The sequence below is a fragment of the Grus americana genome, chromosome 5 (genome assembly GCF_028858705.1).
Source record: "Grus americana isolate bGruAme1 chromosome 5, bGruAme1.mat, whole genome shotgun sequence".
Lineage (NCBI taxonomy): Eukaryota > Metazoa > Chordata > Aves > Gruiformes > Gruidae > Grus > Grus americana.
This window is the reverse complement of record NC_072856.1, coordinates 59,876,022-59,900,791: the sequence shown is the minus strand read 5'-3', so window position 1 is coordinate 59,900,791 and position 24,770 is coordinate 59,876,022. Positions and strand designations below refer to the sequence as shown.

Below are 24,770 nucleotides of genomic sequence, written 5' to 3'. Positions count from 1 at the left end.
TCAGCAGTGGCAGGCATCAGGAGGAGCTGTTACAGGGATACTTCATTGAACTGGGTCCCCCAAACACTTCCCACACACTGCAAGCTGAAAAAATTCTCGAGACTGCCTGCACTGACTCACAAAAGCCTTTTCAGAACCACTGCTTCAGTCAGGAGAAGCAGGGAGGCCTCCTGGAAAAAAAGGCAGGTGGCCTTACTTCAATTCCTACATTAACCTGGGACTTTCCAGCAATGAACTTGGCCAACACCTACCCTACACAGGTCTGTTGAGGGAGGAAAGGTAGCACACACAATTCAAATTTAATGAATAGGGAGAAAGAATTCTAAATCCTTCTGCACTCTTATGCTATAGGACTTTATTAGCTTTGTCCTGGGTGCACAAAGCAAAGGTACATCAGAACTGGTATCCTGCAGAACAGGTTTTACAGTCTAGGTTTTATGACTCTTGAGCAATCAGGCTTCCCTGAAGAACCAGTGCTTCCACAAGAAGTATAAAAGTTGTTGAATACACTGCTTTATAAATAAACAAAGTAAATGAAATGCATCATTAAATGAGAACATATATTATTTCCCCAAAGCCTAATCTGAGCTATGCTTCAAGCAATCATTTGTTTTTTGCTGAGACTGTGAAACAGAAGATCTTATTTCTACAAATTTATTACCATAGAAGTTTCTGACGAACGTTTTCCTGCAGCTGTGTCATTCTCTCTTGTCCAGAACACAGTGCACATTCACAGAGCAGCTTATTAATGGCTGTCCTTAGGATGTTTATCTGTAAAAAATACCAGTGACAGAATATAAAGCACTCCAGCACTAGTTGTGTATTACATTATACTGACATGAAGGTGGTCGTGGCACCCATACCACCAAACTTCAACTGGAGTATTATTAACATGAGCAAAAACATCTGAAGCTTTAGAAACACTTCTTCCTTCAGATGCATTTCTGCTGGTCAAAGATGTTGATGTTTAGCCACTTGATATCACAGTCTTTAAGGTTACTCAGATATGCCAGAAAACATACAGGCTACCGCTTGCCTGCATTTTTTCCAACACAGAATTCCTTCTGTAAAAGTTTTAAGGATTTTCTCTGTCTGTCTATAATTTTCACATGCGTAACAGCTTGGTGTTACCATTCTGGCTAAGGTACCATGAATACAGACATCACACACACCAAGTCAGTGCTTCTGTAAAACAATAGCTCACAAATATGTACCCCAGCATGTCCACTGTGTCCTTAAAAAGCCTCTGGAAACCACTGGTCATCATTTAATGTACCTGCTCTACACAGAACTAATCAGGGCACATGAGGTCCTTCACAGTCTAAAGCATATGTCAAATCCGAAGCACAGGTCAAATACAGCTTACTGTCCTGCGTAACAGAGTATACGTACGTACTTCCCTCTGATAGATCTCTGCCTACAGGTTGCAAAAAGGCTGTCATGAGGAATACAAGGGGTTTTATTGGTTGGTTGGTCTGCTCTGGGAGAAGTAGCTTGATACAGGTGATTTATCAGAGCTGTAAAACCAAACTGAAGATTGCAAAGCAGTAATGCTAGGCAGATCAGGAAAACCCACAATAATCCTAAGAACTAACAAGTATTTACATCTGATTAGTGCATAATTGATGCTTCTGTTTTAAAAAGAATACCATGTATTGTTCTATAATACTTTATTTTGTTCAAAGTGTATGGAGGGGGTAACTTTTTTTCTGATAAGAATCCAATGTTATAAACAGGTAGTAGACTAAAAAAAAAAACCCTAAAACCACAGCTTAAAACAAGTTTTCTTACTAACTCTAAGAATTAACAAGCTCTGATACACTGAATTCTACTTAATTCCTACTACAGCAAAAATTCTTATGCATGTTTTACCTCTGATATGTCTTCCACTCCAAAATGGACATCAAATGTCAGCTCCATGTCATTTTCTGGAAGCAGTGGAGCCCCAGAAGTCTGACTCCAACCCAAACCACACAGAACACCAGTAAAATACTTCCCACTTTTATCAACCCTACACAAAAAAGAAAGAAAACAGTCTTGCCTAGAGATGAAGAAACTAAACTCACATGAAGGCAGGCTTAAATGAATTTGTCTAAGCCATACCAAGCAAGATACAGGTGTTTTAAAGAAGCTAAAACAGTTGAGAGGCATTCACACCTTGTCATACTGTTTTTTAAACATAGTGATGAAACAAAACTCAAGTTGTGGTTAGGAAAACATATACTCATAAAACTTAAAAAGAAAATCATACATATGCAAAATGAAACTTTAATTACAGAAAGCTAGCTTCACTATGTTGAAATGACGGCCTACAGATACAAGAATTCAAACAAGACACAACAGTAATGCAACTGTCAGAACTCAGCTTTTACAAAAATCATGCAAGTTCCTCTCCTCACATAGATTTAAAACTTGCCCAGTTGTACAGTTCATCCTCCTAGGCTTCCAGCACGATTGTCAGCAACTGTACTGCATTATCGTGAGGGAAGAGCCTGCAACACCAATTCGTAAGTACATGAAGTTATCTTAGAGACATACTGATAAAAGATACCAGAATCACATGAGCAGGCAGAGAATATGCTAAATGCTGGAAGCAGAGCAAAAAAACCCAAACAAAAAATCTGTGACCAATTTGTGAGGGTCCTAAAAAACATAAAAGAACCATCACTTTTTAAAACACATGAATACCTGAGTTCTATAGTGGGAGCAAACAGCATACTGAGGAGCGCAAGCAGGCCAGGAATAGGAGGCATCAAAGATGTTTCCTCTAAAATCACAGTAGATCCTGTCACCAAATTAAAAAATAAATTAAAAAAAAAAATCAAAGGAGCATCTAATGAAAATGAAACCTCAAAAAGGTGTAATGTACAACTACAGTGATATATTTACTTCTAGAACTATTCACATAGAAACAAAAATCTAGAGAAACTGTCCAAACATTTTTATTCATAGAATCATAGAATGGTTTGGGTTGGGAGGGACCTCAGAGATCATCTAGTTCCAACCCCCCTGCCATGGGCAGGGACACCCTCCACCAGACCAGGTTGCCCAAAGCCCCATCCAACCTGGCCTTGAACACTTCCAGGGATGGGGCATCCACAGCTTCTCTGGGCAACCTGTTCCAGTGCATCACCACCCTCATAGAGAAGAATTTCTTTATTCTTTATTAAGCATTACCAGTTGCATTTGCTGATAAAGAAGCAGCAACCAACAATTGCTGAAAGCGATCTTCTGGAGCATCATGGACGACAACAGAGTTTATGCTTTCCTTTTGAATAATAGCATTTCTGGGGAGGAAATAAGAAATATTTTCAACAATAAAAAACCAAACCCCATACAAACGCGTAAAAAAAGAATTCTTTTAAATTCACAGTGCAACCTCAATGGATAGCAGTTACTGGGATTACCTGAATACCATTTAGCAGATGTATATGATGGTTAATAAATAATCTCACTGTAAGAAATTAAAGCACCTTTAATAAAACTATTCTTAAAATTTCACATAGCAAGAGTGTGCATATTAATGCAATTCAGGCCAGACAACTTCAGTCTTTTAAATGAATAAAAATTCTGTAAAAATCTGTAGAGTAACTAGTATGTTTTTTGTCTATTTATCAAAAATAACCGCTGAGAACACGCCTATATTTCACAGTAAAAGCCTTCTCATACCTGAACTGGGTTACTCTAGTCATACTGTAGCATTTCACCTCATAAGGACAGAACGGGCCAGAAACTGTTACCTTCAAAAAGAGAGAACAAATGATATTCTAGTTAGCCAGCACTCAGATCTCTCCAAATAAAAATCCTTTATAAATGAAAGCCAAAACACATTTCAGCATGTATTAAGCAACACTGAATTGATAAACTGATAAACAACATTTCATTTCTAAATCAAACTTTGCTTGTTGAGGCACCTAAACAAAAATAATGTATTTTCAGAGGCGCTGGGGATTCACAACTTTCCTCTGGCTTAAAAACCATGAGTTCAGACTTCACAGAGCACCTAGCAAAATCAGGTCATTTTTGTTTACATGAGCAGGTCTTTAATCTTGACTATATCTCACTTTTTCATAAAGTGAGTAGTTAAAACAGGATTACTCCTCTGGGTAAACTCAGCACCATTAGGTGCTTGAAAGCCTGAAATTTTGTCAGGTCTGAAATAGGAAAAGAATTACAATGTAGACAAGACTTTACTCGTAATCAGAATGCAGAACAGGACACACCTTCTTGTGTTTTATATTCCAGCTTAGTAATGACTAGGTATCTCAAAATACATCAGTAAGAATAAATTCTGAGTTTGGAACTGGTAATGGAAGAAACACTTATTGTTTCATTATTATCAGTTATTGGAGTGTTTAAATTTTCTGAAAAACTGATACGGTTGTAATCTTGCTTTTTGCTGTAGTGTATATAACAAAGAGTACCACATATGGAAACACAGTGTTTGGTTCTTCAATTTTATCTTTGTTCTGCTGTGGTTCAAAGTGCTGCCTTGGAGTGTGTTAGAAGAGTTGGTTCACTCGGCTCTTAGGCTACACTTCAAAACTTTGATAAAAGCTGCAATAGACTCTTCTGCAATGGTGGTCACATTACGGCTTTCTACCAACAGAAGGTAGAATGCACTATGGAAGGCACCAAGTATAGTTTGGATATTAAAGGTACTTTCAGTTTTCATCTCCATTCTAACAAAGTGAGAAGCAGGGTCATGTAACGACATAACAAAACTGACTCTCCAATTACCTTATGGGTTGGTACACCACATTTCTTGTCAGAAAACAAGTTTAACAGTCTTTCAATGAGATACTTCTCCTCTCTTGAAGATACAGGCATTTTGTCATCTTTCTTTACTTCATCCAAAAATAATCCCTTGAGCAAATCATGGTTTTGCTACATAATAATGGAATAGTGTTAAAACCACTATTTTTTTTTTCAAAAATTTTACAAAAAAAGCCTCCTACACAAAGAACATGCATACTCGCATACAAATACAAAAAACAATGTTCTTATCACCTTTCAGATTATATAAAACATAAAAATGGAAGACAGTTAAACCTATGAAACAGTTATGTTTTTTAAGTTTCAAAAAACAGTGGAGCAGCTCAATTGATGCCATTATCTCCTGGGAAACACCTCTTTAAAAAGGTGTTTCAAAGCAGCAATGCTTTTGGCCAACAGATCAATATGAATTACACACACACTTAAAAATATATTGTCCCATTCAAGTATTAATCTTGCCTAATCCTACAGCATTAGCCAAGACTTCAGCTCAACTTCTGTCAGGACTGAAGTCAGGACTTCAGACAGCCTGAGCCAAAATAAATTAGTATAAAAAAAGTAGAAGCTTCTTAATCAATACATACTTGTGATTCGTATGATTCTTCTGCTAGTTCAGCATAACATTCTTCAATAAGAACATCACGAATATTCACAAGCTCTTTGCACCTCGAGTAACGGAAAACATCCACATGCAGAACACCATGCACAAGTGAATACACCTCCACGAGAAGAGTATAGCCATTTACTAGTGAAGCAAATCTCTGGGTAGCACTGTAACTCCACCGTTCCCCACATATAAGAGATTTTGCAGATGGACGCATCTTGCACATCTTGAATTCTAAAGCCTAGAGCAAAAACATTGAAAACAACGCTTGCCTGACTACAGAATCAGCATGAAAATCTTTCATCTTCTCAACAAACTGTTTGAATTTACAAATGACTTCCTAATTATCACAGTGGCTTATGTAAATTCCTAGGACAGCTGTAAAGCTACTGGCATAATTCCTATTCCGTCGTTGCCAACTCAGCTACACATTCCATCTCATATCACTTCAGTATTGTACATAGTTGTTAATGAATCATAGCAAACAGAGCATAAATAAAAGATAATTTGGTATTAATTCACCATCCACAACGAAATCTTAGGAGTGTAGGGATGTCTACTCTGGAAAAAAACTTCACAATCCACAGTTCTTTTCAACTAAGGTAACAGAAAACTCAGCAAGACCACTGCAGCTATTCTATACCTGGCAGGCAAGGGTAATTAAGTTCTCTAACCCCTTTCCACAATCACTATCTGTGAATATGTCTTCGAATGAATTTACAATAGAAATCCTGTGGGTTTTTCTTCTAGCCGGTTATTAAAGGATTAGGCCTGAAGCGGAAATACATTTCCCTCTAATACAACTGAAGAAAAAACAACAAAGGATGCTTCTTGCCAAAATTAATTCTACTTTTTTAAAATCAATTATGAAAGAAAAACAAACAAAATTAACCTTGTCAAGATCTAATACTAAGAAGAGATAAATAAAATAAAACCATACTTCTGCTGGTTCATTTCTCATTTTCATAATTAAACACTTCAGAGTATACAAGTTAGTATGATGCACCTGTTTCAATTACCCTCAAAATATCCGAACGAAGACTGAAAAGCTGAATTTCAGGTGAGGTCTCTAGTTATTTTATTTGTTAATATATCTCAAGAAAATAAATACACCTCAGGAGAAGAGGGCTTTAAACTAAAGTTGCCAGGGGAGAGGAACCTCAATCCATCCCCCTCCTGCCAGTTTGATGCCAGTGCCAGCAACAGATGCCCAGAGCCAGGAGAAGGATCACAGGTCAGCAGGAGAGCACCTGAAGTGCAGCACAAAGGAACACCAGCCACTCCAGCCAGTCAGTCAGCCTCAAGGGGGGTACAACTGAAATGCCTCTACGTGAATGCATGGAGCATGAGGAATAAACAAGAGGAGCTGGAGACGTGTGCGTGCCTGCAAGGCTATGACCTTATTGGCATCACAGAGATGTGGTGGGATGGCTCCTATGACTGGAGTCTTGGGATGGAAGGGTACAGGCTCTTTAGGAAGGACAGGCAGGGGAGACGAGGAGGGAGCGTCACCCTCTACATCAATGACCAGCTGGAGTGCATGGAGCTCCACCTGGGGATGGACAAGGAGCCAACCAAGAGCCTATGGGTCAGGATTAATGGGAGCACTGGGGCAGGGGACATCATAGCAGGGGTCTGCTACAGGCCACCTGACCAGGGAGACCGAGCAGATGAAGCCCTCTATAGGCAGATAGGAGCAGCCTCATGTTCACAAGCCCTGGTCCTTATGGGGGACTTCAGCCACCCTGATATCTGCTGGAGGGACAACGCAGCTGAGCGCAAGCAATCCAGGAAGTTCCTGGAATGTGTCGATGACAAATTTCTCCTCCAAGTGACAGAGGAGCCCACAAGGAGAGGTGCCATGCTGGACCTTGTTCTCACCAATAAGGAGCGGCCTGGTAGGGGATGTGAAGCTCAAGGGCAGCCTTGGCTGCAGTGACCACGAAATGGTGGAGTTCAAGATCCTTAGGGCAGTGAGGAGAGCACACAGCAAGCTCACTACCCTGGACTCCAGGAGAGCGGACTCTGGCCTCTTCAGGGATCTGCTTGGTAGAATACCATGGGACAAAGCCCTGGAAGGAAGAGGGGCCCAAGAAAGCTGGCTAATATTCAAGGGTCACCTCCTCCAAGCTCAGGAGTGATGCATCCCAACAAAGAGGAAGTCGAGCAAAAACACCAGGAGGAATGCATGGCTGAACAAGGAGCTCCTGGGCAAAGTCAAACGCAAAAAGGAAGCCTACAGAGGGTGGAAGCAAGGGCAGGTAGCCTGGGAGGAATACAGAGAAACTGTCCAAGCAGCCAGGGGATCAGGTTAGGAAAGCCAAAGCCCTGACAGAAATTAATCTGGCCATGGATGTCAAGGGCAACAAGAAAAGCTTCTATAGGCATGTTAGTCATAAAAAGAGGACGAGGGAAAATGGGGGTCCCCTCTGGAATGAAATGGGCGACCTGGTTACCCAGGATATGGAGAAGGCTGAGGTACTCAATGACTTTTTTTGCCTCAGTCTTCACTGGCAAATGCTTGAGCCACACTGCCCAGGTCACAGAAGGCAGGGACTGGGAGAATGAAGAACCACCCACTGTAGGAGAAGATCAGGTTCGAGAATATCTAAGGAACCTGAAGGTGCACAAGGCCATGGGACCTGATGAGGTGCATCCGCAGGTCCTGAGGGAACTGGCGGATGAAGTGGCCAGGCCACTCGCTATCATATTTGAGAAGTCCTGGCAGTCCGGTGAAGTTCCCATTGACTGGAAAAAGGGAAACATAACCCCCATTTTTAAGAAGGGTAAAAAGGAAGACCCAGGGAACTACAGGCTGGTCAGTCTCACCTCTGTGCCCAGCAAGATCACGGAGCAGAGCCTCCTGGAAACTATGCTGAGGCATGTGGAAAATAAGGAGGTGATTGGTGACAGCCAGCATGGCTTCACTAAGGGCAAATCGTGCCTGACAAACTTGGTGGCCTTCTACGATGGGGTTACAGCATTGGTGGACAAGGGAAGGGCAACTGACATCATCTACCTGGACTTGCGCAAAGCATTTGACACTGTCCCACACGACATCCTTGTGTCTAAATTGGAGAGACATGGATTTGATGGATGGACCACTTGGTGGATAAGGAATTGGCTGGATGGTCACACTCAAAGTGTTGTGGTCAACGGCTCAATGCGCAATTGGAGAACAGGAATGAGTGGCGTTCCTCCGGGGTCGGTACTGGGACCGGCACTGTTCAACATCTTCGTCAGTGACATGGACAGTGGGATTGAGTGCACCCTCAGCAAGTTTGCTGACGACACCAAGCTGGAGAGAAGGGATGCCATCCAGAGGGATCTTGACAGGCTTGAGAGGTGGGCCCGTGCGAACCGCATGAAGTTCAACAAGGCCAAGTGCAAGGTCCTGCACGTGGGTCTGGGCAATCCCAAGCACGACTATAGGCTGGGCGAGGAATGGATTGAAAGCAGCCCCGAGGAGAAGGACTTGGGTGTGTTGGTTGATGAAAGGCTCAACATGAGCCGGCAGTGTGTGCTTGCAGCCCTGAAAGCCAACCGTGTCCTGGGCTGCATCAAAAGAAGCGTGACCAGCAGGTCGAGGGAGGTGATCCTGCCCCTCTACTCCGCTCTTGTGAGACCCCCACCTGGAGTACTGCATCCAGCTCTGGGGGCCCCAGTACAAGACAGACATGGAGCTGTTGGAGTGAGTCCAGAAGAGGGCCACAAAGATGACTGGAGGGCTGGAGCGTCTCTCCTATGAAGACAGGCTGAGAGACTTGGGGTTGTTCAGCCTGTAGAAGTTTTGGGGAGACCTTATAGCAGCCTTCCAGTACCTAAAAGGGCCTACAAGAAAGCTGGAGAGGCACTGTTTATAAGGGCATGGAGTGACAGGACAAGGGGTAATGGGTTTAAGCTGAAGGAGGGTCGATTTAGATTAGATGTTAAGAAGAAATTCTTTCCTGTGAGAGTGGTGAGGTACTGGAACAGGTTGCCCAGAGAGGTTGTGGATGCCCCATCCCTGGAAGTGTTCAAGGCCAGGTTGGATGGGGCTTTGGACAACCTAGTCTGGTGGAGGGTGTCCCTGCCCATGGCAGGGGGGTTGGAACTAGATGATCTTTAAGGTGCCTTCCAACCCAAACCATTTTATGATTCTATGATCTCCTATATATTTGTCCTGTAAATAATAGCGTAGCAGAGCAGGAGCTTTGATGGAGCAAAAATACTCTGCACGGTAACTGTACACAAGATACCTATCACTGCATGCACACTTGTGCCATGCAAACGAGATAGTATGCTGCCACTTAAACTTAGCCGCTCCCACAACAGGTAAGCAGAGAACAACAGATTAAACTAGTCATTGATAGTTTCTCCTCTCTGGTCTGTTTTCTACGCTGTATAAACTGCTGTCATTTGCTCAGAGGTTTTTCAGACTAAAGCAAAGCTTATCTACTGCTCAGCCTGTTAGTCCTGAGCTTTGTGTATAAGCAGGCAATAGAAGAACCAGAACAAGAATCTCCTTCTAGAGAGAAGTTCTACTTCTCATAGAACTGATGGACACCAAAGAAACTGATAACCAGAAACAACAAGCAGCAAAAGGCAGCTGTTAAGAGCTATTTCCTCTCTCCTTCCGCTGTTCCTATGATTATAGGTAGGAAATAGATCCCACTGTGTTGTCCTCACAGAAACATGACTAGTTCAAACATTCTGTTAAAAAAAAAAAAATGAATACAAACAATGTTTTTTACATCCAGTCATCAGCAAGTTCAGCCTCTTTTTTTTTTTTTTTTTTTTTCTTTCCTCTCTCTAGCAAGTGCCCCTGAAAGCAAAAGGCTGGATAACATTGCTCTACAAGTAAATACAATGCAATTCAGTTACACACAAGAATTACTGCTCTGTGCATACACATCTGTGGAAAACACTTATTCACCTGTTAGTAAAGGTGATTTGTAAGTATTCACATTAGCAAAATATGTATTACTTCATTACTATTCTGAAAAGCATTATGATTTGAAGTACATTTCTGTTCGCCAATCAGACATGAAAATATCTATTAAGTAACAGCAAATAGCACCACCCCTACCTGGAAAGGAAGCTCTCTAAGACAGCTTGGAATCTCTTTTAATTTCTTTAAAGGCACTTTTGATCTATTGCCATAATCCACAAAAAAAACCTGGAAAAAGAATCAAGAGCATCTGCAGAGATTCCACAACATTAAAAGTGCTACTTTTAGTGGCAAAGAAAGTGGCAACCTAAGTTTAATTATTAAAGTACAACACAATCTTATCAAGTGAAACGCAAACAAATTCAGACTCTGGAAAACATGCAAGTGAAGTCATGTGAAAAATAACAGGTCAAATTTTATCATGTCTATTATTTGATCCCTTGGCTTAAACATCCATTGGTCATGCAAATAATCTACTACATCTAGAAAAGGCAAGTTTCTCTGAAAGGCTCTAATTCTCTAAATCTGTATAACCTTAATTCTTAACAGTGAGTGATACTACCTAATAATTGCTTTTAGATACTCAACTGCCAACATGGACTAGGTGACTGTTTATAAATGCAAAACGAAAGCGATGAGATTAGCACTGTTATTCACTACTTCTCCACGACTTTAAACAGATGACAATGTTCAATATTAACTCTATAGTGGTGACACTCAGCTATATTAAGAAATCAAGAAATTCAAAGGAGGAAAGGGCAGTGCAAAGGCCAATCTTACAAAAATAAAAATCGTCCTTAACTGCTGAAAAAAAAAAGTATTGGACTGAAAAATGAATACCAATCTCAAACTGTAACACTGAATTCCATTACTGATCTTGGCACAAAAAGCCAAAATGTTCTGATAAATTTGCTGATGATATAGAACTCAGCAACATAAACACTGATATCAAAAAAGATCACACTGAATGGATGTGAGAACTCAACAGGAAGGAGGAAAAACAGATGGTATTAAGTAAAAGATCATATCCTTTAGAATTTTTAATCATTTCTGCTATAAACGCTCCATTATTATTTATAGATTCTAATTAGCTGTAAATTACCAAGGAGACAGAACTAAGTATAAGACGACAAGAGGTGGCCCATGCAAAAAAGCTATGAAAAGGCAGATGTGGCATGTGCCACACGAAATATTTTTGAATGCAGAAGAGAAAATCTGTGTTGAAAGAGGAATACTAGCATCGTTACATAAGCAAAGGCAGAACTGTAAGTATGGGAGCATGCATTATTCTGCTTCAGAAAACTGAGGTCAAAACAAAATAGAGCGAGATGGAGACCACGTGAACAGAGAGTCAATGTAGTATGTCAAGAGATGAAAATGAGTGCAGCTTGCTTCCTTTAGCAAAACAAAGTCCAGGAAGAAAGAGACAGACAAACTGGAGGGGAAGGGAAAGAGGAAGAGAAGAAGAAAATTTTGTAAACCAGGGCAAGGAACACTGGCACAACTAGAATCTTAGACGAATTGGCCATGAATGACTGAAAACTGCTAATACAGTGGGGGCAAGAAACTTACTTTCCAGATGGATCTCAATACATTGATGAAGAGGAAGTGATGGGGTTGCTGCCAGCAATGCAGTACTGGACTCTGATCTAGGCATTCCTTACCACATTTTCAAAGTTACTGGAGGTTTTCGTCTTTATTTTGCTTCACTCCGCTTCAGCACACAAGACACTTTAGTGTATCAACAACAGCCTCTCAGTTTAATACTAAAATACTCCTCGGTTCTGAAAAACAACTAATTCATCTATTCTGGCCACATTCTATTAAGGCGTTATTTTAGTTCTATAGATTTGTTTACTGGAATATTTATAATTATCATGAACAACAGTGCTTTAGCTCCAAGACTGTTAACCCAATTACATCCTACCAGTTCAGTATGACATAACATATTACTGTACCTCAGCAAAATCTCCACAAACATACAGAATACGAGCTCTATAGTATCCTCTGTTTTCCAGCTGAGTGAATGGTGCCAGACAAACCAACTCCGGATGTGGAGACACTGGCAAATCCATCAGGTTCTGGTAGTTAATTTCAGCAGTTAGAGCCTGGAGTACAGTTCTATTTTTTTCATCTATCCTGTAACCCCAGAAGTGTCCAACTTCTACTATCTGAAAGTTAAAAAAATTAGACAATATCAGATTTCATATTGTTTTATTCTTCTACATCAAATACAAACCACATCTGAACAAAATAAATGAAAGCACCCCTACTCCTGACACACACGGAAATGTTCCCATTCTGCAATAATTCAGTGAAGCATTTTTCACTCATAATTAGATGTTATTTTAAAATGTTTATTTGCTGTGCAACTGCAATATACTTTCCATCCAGATAGACCCCGATATAAGCATTATTAAAATACAGAAAATTAAGACTGCTTCCATTTTTCTAAACCAAATTATCACACAGAAAATACAAGTGATACAGTTGATTAGACAGATACATACAGATATGGTGCACTTTTCTTATTAGTGAAAGAATACCAGTTAGCTACATCTATCAGCAAATCGGCATTGTAACTGTAATGATTAGCCAACCTTTAAAGAAACTGAAAATAACACACCACTATTTAAATCAAACCAGATAAAATAAGTCATCTTTTCAAATGGATTACTGAACTCATACTATTTCTGACCTTATTACTGAATGCTCATGATAAAAAAGAATCTTTATTTACAATATATACAATCATTAAAGCTGAAGTATTAAACAGAACTGGCATAGATAGCGAAGTGATTAGAATGTGTCCAATCAAATCCATGAACAGTTTTGATCCAAGAGACTTAGCTGAATTAAATGAAGAAATATTCTCTTCTGCACTTGCAAAACATGTCTATGAAGATCTGTTTTAGTACTTCAGCCTATAATTTCCACTAGCTCAGTGGTTTGGATTTTTTTGATTACTATTTTTATTTCAGCAGCATATATATTGCTTGCTATTACTCGATTTGTTGAGAAGATGATAGTTAACACAAGATTTAAAAATTCTCAGCTTCAGAATTCAGAAATATTTATATGTACATATAATCTTCCCCTAACACTATCTTTTATGCATGCAATATTTTTGCAAATGAGCATGCAATACCATTAATTCATCTCATTTCTCACAATACGGTTTCTGAAGAAAACTGTCAGTTGATAATAACCAGGTAAATGGACCAAATCTCATTTCTATAGCATATGCAAATATTCTACCTCTCCCATTAATCCTCTTTACATTTATGCCTACTTCCAGCTAACATTTACTGTCAGCGAATCCCACAAATGTTGTCAAGTTTCAGTGTTTGAGATTTATTTGCAACATGCGAGTACTGTTTAACAAAGAACTACTAAAAATTAGACCAAGAATATTCTCCATATCTCTTACGGATACCTCTTTTCTAGAAACATTATTAGTGTCCATTCTTTTCATTTAAGGCTTGTCAGATATTCATCTCTGCAAAATTATCTAGGTACCAATTATTAGATATGACCTACTTCAGATGTAGTACACTCATACCTCTGTTATCTTGATTGACAGAAGGCAATTTGGGATCATCTTTGACTGGTGTAAAGTACCAAATGAGATTTCCACAGGCTCCACTGTCTGCTTCTGACAATCCACATTTACTCTAAAAATTTTATAGAATAAAGATGATAAATACTCCATTCACAAGCATAAACTCAAGAGTTCAAATCTTTTAGCTTTCATTTCCTTCCCAGGTTGTCCCTAAGGCACGTTTATGTACTTAATGACTTTTATTTAGAAATATATGAATTCAATTAGAACATAAAATGACCATGCAGAACCAAAATACTACAGAGAAACTGTCTGAATTCCATTGTGACCAAACACAGGAAGATACATACCAAGAAGCAACATCAATTTATTAGAAATCCAAAGAATTAAGGTTAAATAGTGAGGCTTTTTTCTATGGCATGCCTTCTAAGCTTATTTTTTTTTAACTAAATTGAGTACACTACAGCATAAAGATAAATTCAGCATATTTTTTTGTAATATATAATATTCCTTTTACTTGACAAAAGTTAAGAACTCTAAAATAAGTCTTCAGCCTAGGAGACTTCTTTCTTGAGTCCCTCAAGAATTAATTTTCACAAAGATCTTAAATGCTGTTTTGGGCACAGTGAAACTGCTAAAACGTTTTATTAAAAACTAAAGTACAATCAAGTGGAAGTGAAGCATTCACCTGCACTTTAACCTTTCCAGTTTATTCCTGACATCCTATTTTGGATTTCTTATTTTAAAATATTTAAATGGCTGCAAATCAAGTCAGGAGCTAGGCAGATTACCATTTTTGCAAGTTGCTTATATGACCTGAAGCTGAGAATCACATACAGCATATACCAACAATGAAACCCACGTGCCAGATTTTTCTGGCAAAAGCAGATGTGGACCAAAGAGACTCACTACATCGCATTCCTCATCGGTATTTTCTATTATGCCTCCCCACCCTATGTTGCCACATTTCCCCCCAATTTCTGTTGTTATACTCCTCCTCCTCCCTCCCTTTCTTTTATGTTCCCAAACCCACAATGACTCTAACATGAATAGAAATTACCATGTACATCCATATTTCCATATGCCAAAGGCAAATGGACTAGAACCTTAAAATAAAAAAATATAGTGTATACTTGGAATTCTCTTAAACAGCAAAACACCTTGAACTATAAAGAAATACTTAATTTCTAGTCCTGCAAAAACATTCTGCTTATACAACATTTACACTTTTTTTTTCTTTAACCTAACACATCTTCCTTGGTGACACTTCCAAGGAAATTCTCGCTGAATGCTACAAACCTTATTGCAACTTCACACTGCAAATGAAACCCATTTTCCATATGCAATACAATTACCTTAGAGATTCCACACCTGCAGCTCTCACATCTTGCAATTGCCTTTCAATATCGTCTGGATAATAAACATTCAGCTCAAGAGGAATTTTCAGCTGTGACATCTTGACTGACAGGTACACTGCAGGAAGAATCTTAAAGCCCTCCATTGGGTTACGGGAGAACTCCACAAAAGCCCTATTCAAAAAAAAAAAACAACCACCAAATAAACACCAAATAAAATTGCAATAAATACTTCATGAGGAATCAAAACCCCACAAAAGCCATCGTTTCTTCTCCCTGTCTCTATCTGAGCAGGCCAGCAACCAGCAAAAAGTAGGTTCTTCATAGGCTTTGCCTATTGCTCTTATGCACCTTAAAACTTTAATTATGATGATGGTTATAAGAAAACTTTCTAACATTCTCACAAGCACATACCAAGTCTACTGAGCATATTGAATACAGATAAAAAGGATGTGAAAAATATACGTGAATAAGACTTAAAAATTGGCAAACGCGTAAGAAGGGCTACATAAATTCAACTTTGGGCAGCTGCAGTCCAAAGTTAGCCAGAAGATTAGCTAAAACAGCATTTTGTGCAAAGCCATCTGACTGTACAAATGAGCTAAATTTAGTATACAAGTTAGAATAAATGCAGGCAGATTGGCTGCAGTTAAGGTCCACAGTTAAACAACAGAAGAGACAAAAAGAGAAGGCTGTCTCTAACTCAGCTAGTTTATCTAATGCTATTCCAACCAATGCGTACCAAACTTCAAAACCACCTTTCTTACTCTAGCCAATACATTAACAATAAATTACTGATTCCAAAGAAATGAGAAGAAATAAACTCATTTTGTCAGTGCACCACTGACAAAGAAAGAAATTGATTACTAGATTCATAACTGAGAACATGAGAAAGGCAGAATTTTATACTTACTTTGATCCATCATAGGCAATAGATTTTACCTGGCCACACTGTCTAAACAGTGACTGCAACTGTTTATGGTATAGATATCCATAGGGAGGAACATTCTTCAGCTGTTAAGAAAAAGTTAAACATTCAATTATTTTAATGAATTAAGTTCACCTAAATAGTTAACTTCTTCCTTCACTTGAGCTGCAATAGTGATATATAATCTAAACCCCAAATTCCAGAAATGCTATATATTAAATTAAAAAAATCTCAAAAGACAATAAAATCAGGGTTTTGCTGCTAATGTTGCCCTACTGCCTCAAATCAGTAGATAAATGTTTTCTTTAACTACAAATGAAGCAGCTTCATTTGTAATTATATGTATTTCTTTGATAATTTTTCCTAGAAGCTGTCTAGCATCCCTCTTTCTGCTTGTAACAGAAAAGCAATGGATTGCTATGCTTCCTTGTCCACCATTGGGAACCTACATCCTTCCTAGGGATGACAAAGAGCAACCTCCTGGTCTTCCCTGTGTGGAGGAGTAGCTCAAATGTAAGGTGCTCTTACACGGAGCAGACAATGGGACAACCCAGCTCTTGCGGGTCAGGATAGGAGAAGAGGTCAGTAAGGGTAACACTGACGTACAAATTTGTAACAGAGCACCAGCTGAGATGAAGCAGACAATCTTTCAGCAACTTGCAGAGGTCTCCAGATCACAGACCCTGTATCTTAGAGGGAGTCAATAAGCTCCCTGCTAACCAGCTAGAAGGGCAGGACACAAGCTCCTAGATTTCTGAAGGGTGTTGAAAGTAACTTCTTAACACTGGTTATGAGCCAAACAGGGCTCTTCTGGATCTGCTATTGGCAAACAATGTAGAACTTGTTATGGAAGTGATCATCAACAGCAGCCTTGGCCACAGCAACCAGGAAAGAGGGGAGCTCAAGATCCTGAGGAGAATGAAGACGACAAGTAGCAGAACACACATCCTGAAGTCTAGGACAGCACAGTTTTGTTTATTCAGGGAACTGGTAGGTGGGATCCCATGGGAAGTTGCAGAATCTCCATCCTCAGAGGGTTTTTTTCCAAAACAAAGCGGATGAAGGCCTAAGCAACATGGTCTGAATTCACTGTTAATCCTCCTTTGACCTTATCACCAGACTAGATGACTTCATGGGGTCTCTTCCACATTGAATTATTAAATTATTTCATTATTATTCTTGGGTTTTAATCCTGAAACCACTACAAATCGCTGAAGTTACTGGAGTTGTGTTTTCAAAGGTATTCTGTTAAGAATAACATTCTAGTTAAGTATATTGGATTGCATATTGTTAAGTATAGTGGATTCTATCAATTGTATATAGTTAAGTAGAATGGATTATGACTTCACCATTTATGACCAAGGCAACGAAATAGATAATCATGCATTTCACAAATTCTGTGAGATAAACTAGCCTGAAAACTAACTCTACAAAGCAACAGAATACCTTTCTCCTACTTTAAACACCTGGCTCACTCAAGAGGCAGATGAGATCCAACATAAGAAAGAGGCATGGGTAGTCAAAAGCAAAGCAAGACTCCAGAAGCACTAATTTACATCAGTTTAAGTCTGTAGTTTCACAACTATTCATATGCCACTGTAGCCAGATATCCAATTCTCTACCTGTTTCCTGCTCAGTCACCTCTCATAGGAGATCTTGCTTTAATACAGAATCACTGAACTCCTAACTAGCAAGTTCAAACTTCTGGAACTTGGAACTATTTTTCAGGCGCTATACAACTGTCTATTCTTCTCTTTGGTTGTTACAATCTTAGACAGGAAAGAACAGATTATTTTTAGAAAAATCTTCATATGCCTTGAAGTTACAGTACTAAGATCAGCTGCTGGTAAAAAACATGGTCTAGGTCAGACAGCAGAAACTGCCTCAAGACAAGATGATTTAGAGAAACCAAAGAATGGAAGAATAACTGCCTTTTATATCTTTGGCACATACCATGAGGAGCATCATACTATAAGAAGACTCTCTCAAACTGAAAGCTTGAGGAACTTGCAGCACTTGTGCCCAGGAAAATCATTTACACTCATGAAGACACAGTAGCTACTTCTTCCTTCAGGTGATACATGAGCAGATCAAGAGTTACATACATTAAGGCAAATAGCTCCTTAGATCTAACAATTTAATCTTAATCAATGTTGCTGGGCAAGAATAAACTTGTCTTTATTCCACTAGATTGAGTCTAGTCTGTTAAACAGGACTTTTAAATTTTTTTCTTAAATATCCTGAAATAATATATTGAAAACTTCAAAAACATACACGAATGCGTTTGTGCACATATACTGCCATGCCAGCATCTCCTTCAGTATAGAACTAGCCTCTCTTCTTGGGTAAGCAGTAAAGCATGAAAAAAATTCCTTGTCAGTTAGCTTTTATGAGTTTGTCTTGTATCTTTTCATCTATTTTCTCTTGTGTCAACACAAGTTTATTCTTTGAGGCTCACTGGTTTGTAGGTTTGTTTTCTTTAAGCATAGGTCACAGGTATTTTACAATGTTATACCTCGTTCAGATACACCAAACATTTTCCTAGTTTAGACTGTGTACCATTTTGCAAAATCAACAGTCATTTCAAACTTGCACTTATTCAATCAGATAAAAAAGTATTTCTGAAAGAAGATAAAAACAAAGCAGAGTGCAATACTTGAGTAACCTTAAAGCAACAAGCATGTATGCCATGCACTACCAAGTAGGAGGCTACAAAAACTAAAAGTAAAGTTGCAACACATTTCATAAATACTCACTGAAACGTACACTTGGTAGTCCCATTCTATTTTTCAAACCTTTCATTAGTTTTATGAAAGTTATTTGCCTGTTCAAGACTTGCAATCAAATGCATAGAGGCAGTTGTCAGTAGGAATTCTTTTAAAATTGCCCACCCACACAATGTTTATTATATTGGGAGAAGGGAAGATGGGAGAGAAGACAACTTACCAAGTGAGGATCAAAGTAGATAATTATTTCTGTCCTTGCCCAAGACAGAACAAAACTTGAAAATACCACCCAAACACTACATATTTTTATTACTTGATTCTTTATTGCCATTCACCTTCCTAACATACCATTATAGTGGTTTTTGGATCTTTGCCAGCAAGGTCTCTCACAGCAATTTCTTCATCACATTTTCCAAAAGTAAAGTAGTTTGGATAGAAAGCACCAGCTATTACAACCTGAAATCAAGAAGATATTTTGTAAAACACAGCAGATGATATTCAGTTTCTTCAAAAGAGATACACTAGTAACAAAGAGATATAAACAGATCTTCATATGAAGATTTTTTTCCTCTTTCCAGGAATTACTGTAATTTTAGACTAAACATTAACTCATGCAAATCCTTATAAACATACTTTCATGAAAAGAGTTCAACTTCTGGAACAATTTTACAACATTTTAATATTTTTGTATGCAGGCTTGCTCTATGAAAACTGTAATTGCTAGCCCTGATATTTAAATAAGAGCCTCATTTTTAAATAAATTCACATAAAATAGCTACATGAAACTTGTTCAGTTATGTTACATCTTACAGTATTTAACAATTCAGCTCTGAAAAGTTCACTGCTTACACAGTTAAACCAATTGCCACTGAAACAATAAATAGGTCTGTGAAAAGAAAATCAATGGTAATCAGTTCAAATAAGACAAGAAATTTAACTAGAAATTTGACAAAGTTACAATAGCTGAAAGACATCCAATTTTTTTTTCCCCCCAATAACTAACCAAGCCAGTGGTGGTCCAACAGAGCACTTAAAACAAGTGACAACATCATTTTCAAAACTGTTAGTTCTTAGCCTTCCATCACAAACCATCCTTCTTTAGAGTATTTTTATGACTTTAACCAAGATTAGTCTAGATACACAGTTTAATTCATCTCATATGACTTGGTTTTATTTTGATGAACTGTCAGAAGTAAAGAGACAGCCAGAGGACCACCTTAGTGTGAATTCTGAACCATTAAAAGTAACATTAGTTGTCCTTCTAATTCGCAAAAAACCCCCTTTTTTTCTAGCTGCAATCTCAAAATCTAGAGAATTTTGAAACACAAGTGTAATACTAGTTCATCAATACTAGTATATAAAAATCCAGTTGTGAATTTTGTAAATACATCTCTTCCCTGAAGAGTCAATAAAGCATTACCTGCAAAATGAAGCGTTGTTTGTATATACATTCCTGATCCATCGCAGATGGTTGAGCATTAACACACATGTTAAAAGCTCTGACTCGCTTTTTCAGGTTGTGAAATAACTCTGCCACCTGAAATTTGAACTCCCAGTTACATATTCAACAGATCAAAACCATCCACAAATTAAAATAAAATCTGTTAGAAGTCGTCAAAATAAGTAGGGCAACTCCATTTCCTTTTTAGGTGACAATAGTACACATTTCACCTAATATACTGCTTAGCATCTCTACTTCAGAAAATAATTTCAGTACTGTGACTCAAGCAGTTTCCTTGACATCTCTTTATAAAGTAAAATTTTGTAGTCACAAAGCATATTATGCACATATGATATAGAATAAAAATAGAAAAAGAACTGAAATAACCTTTTACAAGATGATATACTGATTTCTCCACTGAAATAATTTTGGGTTTATATCTTAAAAGGTATCCTAAAACATGCTAACACCAACCTTGAGCACCTAACTGTAGCAGTGATCACATGTGCTGCACCCTCAGTTCAGATGACAACTGTCATGACTTTAAGTGAGATCAAAAACTTACACCCTACAGCAGAACATGCTCAGCTGAGCTTTCAATCCTAAGCATTTCCAAGAAGCTTCCATAAGCAGCCACTGGTCCTCTGACCACACAGTGAATGCCTTCATTGTCCCAACTGATTTTGGAGCAAATGTAGAAAAGTACAGTCCCCTCAACTGCTTCATATCTACATTTTCCTTTCTGCTGCTGGCAGTTTTAGGATACTAAGACTCCTGTTATTGTCCTCATAGAGCAACTACCATAATCGAAAACTAGTCTCTGTGACTGCCTTCAGTTCTGCAAATCCACTTCCACACAAGGATTATAAAATTAGTATTTGAAAGTGTGGCAAACAAACCCAAATCATCTTAATAAGCACTACTGTAGGTGTCTAAACTCCTGAACTATGTCATGCGCAACCTCCTCCGGAATTACCTGAATTTGGGACAAAAGAACACCTGCTACCCAGGAGGCTATCATATAAGACTGATCTTGCACCTCTCCAGTTTTACAAAATTTGGTTTTTTCCCTTGATATCAGATATACAAGCTAAAAACAAAAACAAAAAACACCCACTATTGGCATTTCTTATCCAGACGCTTACTATGCATCCTGGTTTCAGCAGGGATAGAGTTAATTTTCTTCCTAGCAGCTGTTATAGTGCTGTGTTTTGGATTTAGGATGAGAATAATGCTGATAAAACCCTGATGTTTTCAGTTGTTGCCAAGCAGTCAAGGACTTTTCAGCTTCTCATACTGCCCTGCCAATGAGAAGGTTGGGGGGACCCAAGAAGCTGGGAGGGGGCACAGCCAAGGCAGCTGACCCAAACTGGCCAAAGGGATATTCCATACCATATGATGTCACGTTCTGTATGTAACTCAGGGGTTGGCCAGGAGGCAGGGCAGCTTGGCAACTTGCCGAGCATTGGCTTTAGGTGATGAGAAACTGTGCTGTTCATCATTTGTTTTGTACGTTATTATCTTTCTTTTCTGTCCTATTAAACTGTCTTTATCTCAACCCACGAGTTGTACTTTTTTTTTTTCATTCTCTTCCCCCATCCTACTGGGAGGGAGGGGTGAGTGAACAGCTGTCTGGTTGTTTTAGCTGCCATCGGGTTAAACTACAAAGCTATGAAAAGCTTTTCTTTTTTTCCTGTGCTTTTTGAACACAGGCCCTGCATTGCTCATGCCAAAGGTATGACCTCCTGGAATAATGGGCAAGGCCATGCTCCACCAATCACACTTATTCAGGAGTTTTACTTACTCCCCCTCTCAACATATCACATTAAGCTTGAAGCCCTTTGTTAATGCAGAGTTTTCATTAATTGCTGCAGTAATGTTAGCAACAAAGCCCCACAAATTTTCAAGTCCAGTCCTCATTATAGAACTGTATTTGCTTAAAATTATCCTAACTATAAGACAAAAGTTATGTAACAACAGACAGCAGTCACACCACAACCAGTGTATCTGTGGGACCTATAAAATTAGCAAATAATATTGGAGGTCTCAAAGATGTTAAAAATATGTCAAACAGTTAATAATTTAACACCACTTTGTGATGGAAAATTATTAATATTTAAGATTGGAGAGGTCTGGCTAAGAAGTTTATCCTAACAAAAGGAAAATTCCTTTCATCTAAAACCTAGTAGCCTGTGACTGTCTCCAACCCACACCCGTGAACTAAGGTAATACTGGATGCGCCACTCCTACAGGCTCCAAGAGCCACAGTGTCTACTGTGGCAGTTCGCAAGCTTTTTTTCAGAGTCCATCCTTCCCAGGCATGGGTATTTGGCCTTATGAACACATAAATTATTATCTGAAGCCCACTGCACACCAGGCTTTGTTAACACCTCAATGACTTTCCTCCCTTCTTGCCTTTCTTTGAAATCATATATAAATGAGGCCTCTGCAACCACATGAGAGAAGAGAGGAGCAGGGGGCTGCCCAAATGTTTACTCACTGTGACCACAGTTAATAAAGCTTCTGTCTGATCTGTCTTAAATTGTACTTGGAGTCCCAATATTCTCTGACAACTTTAAATAGTACCATCTCTCCTCCCCCAAAGAAACAAAACCTAAAAATTCACAGTTTATTTAAATAAAATATATATCTATGTATATATATCGATAGATACATAATAAAACAGTAGGCTTATCTAAGATCTTAACATTTGTAGAAAACAAGGGAAGTTAAGTCCTTCTGCTTATAAAAATTATCTATTTCATCTTACCTCTCTGACTTTCTTGATATGAATACAATTTGATCGACCCCACTCAAGCTCTTCCTGGAACAGAAAGTGAAAAAAGCAAACACAAAAATTGTTAGAAACTTGTTTCTTCTACTGCTAGTAAGCTTTCTCTCATATACAGCGATGGAGGAATCTGATCTGATTTCACAGCTTTCTTCACATCCATACCAATCGAGTATTATGACATGCATGAAAATGTAAGACAATTATATATTTGACTAATAAACTATACTTTGGTTATCACCAGTGCAGCTGTGGGTCATCTAAATTTTTCCTATAAACCCACAAGTCCAACTCCTCTGTGTTGCTACTGCAGAATCTACTTTAAAATAGACACTCCTTCCAAAACCACAGAACTTCTTTATCTGGATGTGTAACTTTACCAGACAGATTCTGGCCATCTTGGCTACTCACTGTAACTCAGTGTATGTTAAGGACTGGTATTAAGTGTATTACGCTCTAAAAGAAGCAAACAAATAAAAAAGGTTTTGTCTTATACATACAAAAGAAAGACTGGAGGCAGTTATTGCGTGCATACTAAGGGTTTTTTTGGTAACTGATGTACATAAAGATCTTCCATCTTTCAGGGGTTTGTTTTGGAGGGGAGGAGGAGGATTTGTGCATTTCTTTAAAAAAAAAAAAAAAAAAGAGATACTTATGTGTATTAAAAATATTTCTTTCAACTACAGCTCAATTTCCCTTTTCAGCTTGGATTTCAAACCCTCTGGCCACTGTTGATCCATCTGTGAAAACGACTACATAAGGGATTGCCTTCAAATACTCGGCACTGGATTCAAAGACTCACGTTCTCTCAAAGCCTATGCTTCTATTTACTTATGAAAAGTCGTAACTATTATAAAGGAGGATTGCTAGCAAAACTTCCTTACTAAGAATATAAAATACTCCAGCACTGAAGTCACCAACCTTGAACAGAAAAGAAGAAATAAAGTTTAACTAACCTTGGGATGTCTCAGCTCCCCTTTTTGTCTGCAGGCCTGCCATGCCTAAGAAAGATGTGGTGTAGTGTTCAGGCACAAACTGTAGCGCTTTAGTAATACTTATTACAAATATTAGTGTGACATTTAAAACTATGAAGTTTTTTTCATACCTGTACTGAAGATAATTTTTAACACCAATTTAAAAAAACAGAGATGGCCTTGGGTTAACACAGACTACAAATATTTAAGCACAAAAGAGTATAAGCAAATCTGAATCACAGTAATTTAGGTTGGATGAGACATCCCACACAGCAGGGCCAACTTAGATCAGGTTTTTGTGGATCTTGTCTATGACCCCCTGAGTAACCTTGACTGACCTCATGGCCGAACCTGCTCTGAGCAGGAGACTGGACTACAGACCTCCTGAGGTCCTTTCCAGACTTAATTATTTAATGATTCTATCTAATATGATGCTTGCCCAGTTGGTTCCTAAGCAGATATAAGTATTTCTCACTCTTATGAACAGTCTTACTCTATTTTCTCGAGGGTGGGCAAGAATTCTGTGTCTCCTTTTGCTCATCTGCGAGCACAGAAAGTGGTGTCGCTGCAAAATGCAATTTTAAGAATGCATTACCAGAGGGCTGAAAGTGTGGCAGGGTTATAAATGTTGTACCATGACATGCTAAAGAACAAGAATTGCTGTAGGAAGACACTGTTCTGCC

General features: G+C 38.6%; 1 protein-coding gene across 1 annotated transcript in view; it reads right to left on the bottom strand.

Moving 5' to 3' along the window:
- TDRD9 (tudor domain containing 9) overlaps positions 1 to 24,770 on the bottom strand; it is a 93,055-nt gene that overhangs the window by 4,748 nt on the left and 63,537 nt on the right. The window contains exons 19-34 of the mRNA XM_054828796.1: positions 24,070 to 24,114; positions 23,093 to 23,146; positions 20,302 to 20,418; positions 19,230 to 19,337; positions 16,141 to 16,241; positions 15,228 to 15,401; positions 13,873 to 13,984; positions 12,269 to 12,481; positions 10,449 to 10,538; positions 5,361 to 5,621; positions 4,741 to 4,887; positions 3,670 to 3,740; positions 3,178 to 3,287; positions 2,689 to 2,785; positions 1,873 to 2,011; positions 662 to 771 (exon numbers count right to left, since the gene is read on the bottom strand). Coding sequence (XP_054684771.1) covers positions 662 to 771; positions 1,873 to 2,011; positions 2,689 to 2,785; positions 3,178 to 3,287; positions 3,670 to 3,740; positions 4,741 to 4,887; positions 5,361 to 5,621; positions 10,449 to 10,538; positions 12,269 to 12,481; positions 13,873 to 13,984; positions 15,228 to 15,401; positions 16,141 to 16,241; positions 19,230 to 19,337; positions 20,302 to 20,418; positions 23,093 to 23,146; positions 24,070 to 24,114 — 1,949 coding nt within the window. The remainder of the gene's footprint in view (positions 1 to 661; positions 772 to 1,872; positions 2,012 to 2,688; positions 2,786 to 3,177; positions 3,288 to 3,669; positions 3,741 to 4,740; positions 4,888 to 5,360; positions 5,622 to 10,448; positions 10,539 to 12,268; positions 12,482 to 13,872; positions 13,985 to 15,227; positions 15,402 to 16,140; positions 16,242 to 19,229; positions 19,338 to 20,301; positions 20,419 to 23,092; positions 23,147 to 24,069; positions 24,115 to 24,770) is intronic.